This window comes from Empidonax traillii, unplaced genomic scaffold (genome assembly GCF_003031625.1).
Source record: "Empidonax traillii isolate 1590-97213 ecotype Southwest subspecies unplaced genomic scaffold, ASM303162v1 scaffold2108:size38196, whole genome shotgun sequence".
Lineage (NCBI taxonomy): Eukaryota > Metazoa > Chordata > Aves > Passeriformes > Tyrannidae > Empidonax > Empidonax traillii.
The window spans coordinates 27051-33981 of record NW_020957301.1 but is presented as its reverse complement, the minus strand read 5'-3'; the positions used below and the strand labels follow the sequence as shown (position 1 = coordinate 33981).

At 46.4% G+C, this 6931-nt stretch overlaps 1 protein-coding gene across 1 annotated transcript in view; it reads left to right on the top strand.

The window, feature by feature from the left end:
• The first annotated feature begins 333 nt into the window (after nt 1-333).
• The window catches only part of ETS2 (ETS proto-oncogene 2, transcription factor), a 13363-nt gene continuing 6765 nt past the window's right edge, over nt 334-6931 (top strand). The window contains exons 1-3 of the mRNA XM_027909413.1: nt 334-534; nt 3841-3912; nt 6510-6630. Coding sequence (XP_027765214.1) covers nt 3841-3912; nt 6510-6630 — 193 coding nt within the window. The 5' untranslated portion in view covers nt 334-534. The remainder of the gene's footprint in view (nt 535-3840; nt 3913-6509; nt 6631-6931) is intronic.

The window sequence follows — 6931 nt, the reverse complement described above, 5'->3', positions numbered from 1 at the left end:
TTTTTTTTCCCCCTCGCCCGCGCTTGGCATCACCGAGCCGGCGGGGCCGTGCCGGTACCAGCAGCGGCGGCGGCCGCGGCCACGACAACAAGCGGAGGGGCCGGGCTTTGCGGGGAGAGGCGGGTCCTGCCACCTCCCCCCGCCCGCTGAAGAGCCGCTGCGAGGGCGGGAGGGCGGCACAGACCGGGGAGGCACCGGCGGAGCATCAGCGCGGAGCCAGCGCAGCATCAGCGCCAGCGCCGCGGGCCGGGGCTCCGAGAGCGGCTCGGCCGGCAGCGCCCACGCAGCTCCGGGTACCCGCCTGCCCTCCCTGCTCCCTCCCCTCCTCCTCCTCCTTCTTCTCCGGGACTCTCCGCTGGGATCGGCCCCGCCGCTGCTGGTGGTGGTGGTGTTGTTGTTGTTGTTGGCCGGCGCGGCCACATCGAGGATATTTTGGCTGCCGGCGCCTCGTTGTTTTGGACTCTTTCTGCTCCGTGTGCCGGTGCCGCCTCCCCGGGAGGGACGCGCAGGAGCGCCGGGATATCGGGGGGCCAGGTGAGGCGGGGGCGGCCGCGGGGAGGGAAGGGGAGGGAGAGGGGAAAGGGGGGCGGCTCGTCGGTGCGACCCCGTCCGTGTCCGAGCGCTCCAGCCCCTTCCATGTCCGAGTGCTTCATCCCCTTCCCCGCCGGAGCGCCCCGATCGCGCCTCTGCCGAGGGGTCTCCGCGTCCCCCCACCCACCGGCGATGCCCATCACAGCCCCCGCATCCCCCGCATCCCCCGCACCCCCTGAGCGGTCTTTCCCCCCCCGGGGGGGCGATGGTGGAGCTGCGGGCGGAGGGGACCCGGCAGGAAGGGGTTAATGGGCAGCGCGCTCTGGATTTGGTTAGTACTTTAAAGGGACTCGGGATGAAAAAAAAAGAAAGAAAGAAAAATGTTGGGCTGTGTGATCTCCCCCACCGAACTTTCATGTGGGCGAAGTGTGTCATGTGTGCGAGAAGTCATGCCGGCTCCCGGCTATCTCCCGCTTGGGGAGCTCGGGGGTTGCGCGGGGAATCAGTGCTCCGGTTGCCTCCTAACCTATTGATAGGGAGCTGTCTTGTTGGTTTGTTTTGGTTTTTGGGTTTTTTTGTTGTTTTTCTTCTGGAAAAATTGCCATTTAAAAGAAAAACGACAACCAGACGCGTTATTCGCACTCTCCCCCCTCCAAAAAAAAAAAATTATATATGTGTGTATATATATATATATATATATATATATATATATATATATATAAACCTCAAGGAAAAATAACAGTAGATGTACATTAGATACATTGAGGACACCAGCACGCCTCGGTTCTCCATGTGGATGCTTCCCAGATGAATCCAGCTGTGGGCAAGCACCTGGCTGTTGCTGAAAAGAAGAGCGATCAGAATTCAGGAGTATTAGTTAATAAGTGCCTGATCCTGTTGACCCTGTTCTGGTTCACCCACTCAGCTATGCGGGGGTGTTGAAGAAGGTGTCCTGCCAGTTAAACCAATTATAGCTGGCAAGCAGCAGTCATCAGCGTTAGTGGAGGAGCTGGAGGTGAGGCCCAGTCACACCGGAGCGCTTTCTGAACTCAAACAGCAGCTTTCTAAGCCCAGCAGAAAACCAGCTTTTAACCCCTCTGTGCCGTGAAAATCTGCGTCGCCTTGTTTTTTTCCAGCTCTGCGTGCCTGGCGATAACTCCCGCAAGGGTTCCGTATCTCGGGGCGGGGAATTTGTGCTGCAGATGGGAGAAAGCTGGTGTGCGATGAGCGGAGGATATAGAAATTCCTTTGTTGGAGGTATTTGGTCGGAGGAGGAAAGCTTGGAGTGTTGCAAAACACGCTGAGGATCTTCGTATGTTACTCGGCTGGTCTAGTTTTGTCAGAGCTTTCCTTCCATCAGGGCCGTGGAGCCAGCCTAGCGTGGAGAAACAGGGGCTTGGGTTAATGAGCAATCCAAAAGACCTTTTGTCTTAGGACCCTAAACATTTCTAAAGAAACAAACAAACCAATCAAAAAAATAAAAAGCCAGGAAGGAGAGTATCCCAGTGGGAAAATGACTGTTAGGATTTGTGGAGAGGTCAGAATTGCACAAAAGTGCCAGAAATCCCATTTCTAGTCCTAGCCGGGGGTCAGGCCTAAACTTGCTGAATATACATAAAATATTTTCCCAGATATTCTCAAATCTCTCAGGCTTACAGCCAGTTATCCCTGGACACCAGAGCAGAATTCAAAGGCAAAACAAAAGGGAGTTAAAAATCGCTGTTTACTTTTTTTAAAAAAAGCCAAACACAAGGATAAACAGTTGTTTAAACTGTGGCAAATTTAACGAACAGATTAGGATCCTTGCTGAGTGAGACTCACGCTGTGTAAAATTCTTTGCTGCTCAATGAGATGTGTAATTTAGATCAAATATTTGTCCGTGCTGTTTGAGGTAAAAAACATCATTCAGTAGATTGCACTTTTTGGGTAACGTTAATGAATATTCTTCTCAAAGTCAGCTGTTTTATTTTATTTCAATTACAAGCCCGATATTACTGTCTGGTAACAGTGAAGTTGAAACAGGCCTTTCAGGTTAAGGACTCCTGTTATTTTTGGGTTTATTTTTTTGATTTTTATTAGCAAGTGATCAGCTGTTTAAGAGGATGAAAGGGCTCCTTGTCTTTGGCTGTTGGATGTTTTATTTCCCTCTCTGTTTATATGGACAAGCTTTTGAGTGTGCTGTCACTTTTAGCAAGCTGGGCTTGTTTTGTTGAGCTCCTAATTTGCCACCTTTTCCTGAATTTAAGATTGCATTTACTGTTTTCCTTGCGGTAACACAGCTGATGAGAGAACTGGCTTGTAATAAGTGATCACAGTTTTTTGTGGAAATCTTGATAGTGCCTTATGTGGCTATTTAAATACAAGTGCACGTTTTCAGGCAGTTTTTGGGGAGCAAGAGAACTTAGCCCAGTGCTGTGAAAAAGGGGAAGGAGAATTGTTGTGAGTGTAGCCTGATAAGGTATCATTCACCGACACCTGAATTGCAGCATCACAATAAACCTGGACAATAGGCCATAAAACTGGCTTTATTCCTTATGTTTCATCCCTCCCATAGGTCAGCAAGAGGATATTCCTTAAGTGATACATGGGAGGACAAGCTACACAGGCCTCTCACAGCCTTATTCCTGATAATAAGGGTGATATGATAAAGCTTTGACTTCAGTGGCATCAACCTGCTGATAGCGGTCTCATTATCAGCTCTTTAAAAAGGGTATTTTTACTGTGTAAACCCACTTCAGTCAAAACTAGGGCCCTCTAGAGCTTTATAAATATGGTAATCCTGTGTTTAGAAAATGTGCCAGGATGACATGGTTTGGAGATGCTCTGCCTGGTAAAGGCAGGAGGTTCCTGGTGTTGAGTACTGCCTTCTGTGATTATTCAGAAAGGGGTGAGAGGGGTGAGTGCAGTAGGTGAAGGTGTATCACTGTCACTCCTCTTCCTTCCCTTTGAAAGCCAAAATCTGAAGTGAATCATGGCCTGTGAGTGGGAAATACAGTAAGCAAAAATAACACGAAGCTGAACGCTTAAGATAATGGGTGAAAGCTGGAAAAGGTCCAAGGAAATAGATACTTGGTGGGCAAAGGAATTCTGTGGGCTTTTCAGACTTAGCAGAGTCTTTATGAAAGCTCTTCCAGTGAAAAAGCAGGATGGGAACTGTGCCCTGTGTGGTTGGGATGTTGGCAGTGAGAGGAAAGCTTTGCCTTGTATCTCATTCCGTGAGCTCTTCCGTGGTCTGTTCACATCTGTTCACATCTGCTCGCTTCCTACATGGCAGTGTTTTTTTTCATGTTGACCCCTCTCATTTTTCAGATGAGTGATTTTGGGATCAGGAACATGGATCAAGTGGCTCCTGTGTCGAACATGTACAGAGGAATGCTCAAGGTGAGTTCTCCTGAGCTGCCACCTCCTAAACCCGCCCGGGGCATCTCCCAGCTGATGAATTTATTGTGTGCTTATTGCACAGGAATTGGATATTCTGGGTTTTAACTGAAACCTTGTACCCTCTCATCTTCCAGAGTACCCCCCCTGAGTTCCACAGAGGTGTGAAAAGCAGAACTGAAATAGGAAGGTGTAAATCTTGCCCCCTCGACCCTCTTCCCCAAGGAGGTTCCCTCTCTGCCTTCCCTAAATGCTGAGATTTTGAAAATGAGAGGTAGATAAGGACTGAGCTCAGATTTGTTGTTGGTGATGGAACTTTGGGCTTAAATCAAGGTTAAAGGATGGGCACCTTTGTGTTTACTGGCAGAGAGCTGTTCTGATGGACTGGTTGGGTTTGGTACATTCCCAATACTAATAAAAGTAGGTTTTTCACTTACTACTTGCAACTGTTACTAATGGAAATCCATTACATTCTGAGGAAAAAAAATTCTCTTAAAATATCTTTTATCTTTAGATAGACTGTGTCTGTTATCTTGTTTTGAGAGGGATTTACAAACTGAGATCAGCAGACTGTAAAGATTCAGCATTTGAGGCCTTCCCTCCTTCCCTGTCCATGCAAGTTGCATTTTAATCCCAGTATCAGTTTTTCACACAGCACTGATTAATGTAAACCAAATAAAGGTTAGGGAGACACTTTTGGCTCTCATTAGTTTTGAGGAATGTCTGTGTTTTGAGGAACTGGTCAGTGAGACTGGTGTGCTGACTGCTCTGGTGTCTTGTGTCCCCTCTTAGCTTTTCTTTTCCTCCTCACAGCAACAATAAAATCTAAGAGATCCCCCAACTTAACAACTGTGTGCTCTCTAACACGGTGGTTGTTTTAAGCAGTTATCCAGTTATCTTAGAATTAAGTCAAAGTAGAGAGCTGTATTTTACTACTTTGCAGCTGCTCACATTTATTTAATTCTGTACTAATTACTCTTATGTTAGAAGGCCAGATGAAATAGTTGCATAACTGATAGGACAAGCAGACTTTATTCTACACTGTTTTTCCCTTTTTGGTACTATTAAATCAAGAACCTGCTTAAACATTAATCTTCTCCTTTTTGAAATATGAGACTAGCACAGTATGGATTTTACTCATTCACATGCCACAGCATTTTTTCCAGTGACTCAGGATAAGGGTCAGCTATTTACACAAAATGCAGGAGTTTCCAGATTGTGTTGAAAGAACTTGCCCTTTCTTTGAGGTGCTGGTGATGACTCAGTGCTTTTATCTAGTAATGTATAAAGAATCTTTTACCAGCAGATTTGGCAGCTCTTATTAACTTGTTTTATTCAGTTGGGGTTGGCTCTGACTCTGCTTGGGGGGTACCTGAACCAAAGGTACACAATTTTGTCTCTGCTGGCCAGGAGGTTTCTGAACCATTAACCAAGGCATGATCCTGGTTGTGGTGGCATGAGAAGTTTGGGATTGTGGAGGAATATTAACACTCATTAGCTGTTCCAGGAACACGGTTCAGATCACTTTTTGCGTTGCACATAAATACTGTGCCTTGTCCTCAGCTAAATCCTCTCCCTTGGCATGAACTGGCAAACCAAGTGCTTGCCTGAAACAAATAAGCGTCTGCAAGTTTGTCTCCAGCTCCCTGAGCTGCAGTGGCTGCCATGAGCAGGCTGTGGTTTTCCAGAACAATGTTCTATCCTCAGGTGCTTTTAAAAGTCTCAGTGGCAACTTGTATCCATGTGTGCCTCGAGATACTGCAGATATGGGTTCTTTGTGACTAACAGGGAAGTTGCATAACTTGTTTTTTCCGAGTTATTTCCTCCTCTCTTAACATTCCTTCTGCCCCCCAAAGACTTAAGTGGATGGGGGGATCTCATAAGGCACCAGTAGTTCCAGCACACGCAGTTGGCACGTGTGTCAGGTTGAAAGGATCGAAGTGTTCTTCAAAATATAACAATATTTATTGGATGTTGTCAATATAACAATAGAATCCCCTTTTTATCTGGAACGCTTTCATCAGTCCTGTTTAATCCCTTTCTGGATAATGAAACTGGAAATGTTTCACTGAGAACTTGAAAGACTGCAAATCCAGTAATTCAGTAATGTAAAAATCTCAGCAAAGGAGTAACATCTTTTCCCCAAGTGCTTCTAAACTCTCTATAGTTTCAAGTTATGTGGTTCAGATAAATTTTTTCCTTTTTTTTTTTTTTTTTATTTACAAATAAAAGCTGCATAAACCTACTGCAGCTCTTACCCTGGCAGTTGTTTTCCTTAAATTTACTGCCCCTGCCTCTGCTAGTTAAGTGGGCAGTCAATTGTAAAGGGTTAAGGAAATGAGGATTTCTTTAAAATTTACCTGGAAATAAATACACATTTGTGTGTATGTATGCAGAACACCCACCCACCTCCCACTGGTGGCTGGGTTTTATCCATGGGCAAGAAGCTGTGCCCTTTCAAAGGCACGAATTCGAGGCCGTGGTTGCTCTCGATGGCTCCAAACGTAGGAAACCCGGCCCAGGCGCTTCCCAGCAGAGCAGCTCACGCTTCTGGAGCGAAATGCTGACGTTGTTTCCCCGTTTGTTCTGTTGCTTTGCAGCGGCAGCCGGCGTTTGACACCTTTGACGGCTCCAGTTCGCTCTTTGCCGGGTATTTTTTCTCGCTCAACGAGGACCAAACGCTTCAAGAAGTGCCCACGGGATTTGATTCCACTTCTTATGGTAACTCTTCCTTTTGTTCCTCAGTCTGGTCAGCGGGGCAGGAATTTGAGGGGTCTGACTTAACATTTCCTGGCTGTGCTATTTTTTACAAGTGCAAAAAGTGGATTTCCCCAGAAAGAAGTGGTTTTTTACCTTTTATCTGTCTTTTATCGGTGTGAGTTGCTTTGTGGATAGTTGCTGTTTTCTGTGCTGAAAGGGAATAAAAACTAGGATTCAGTAGCTTTGCAAATTGACTCTTCACTGGAGAAGCCTTAGCAGGTGTTAAAGCAGAACTAAGAGTTGAAAAACCTTGAGGAAGTTT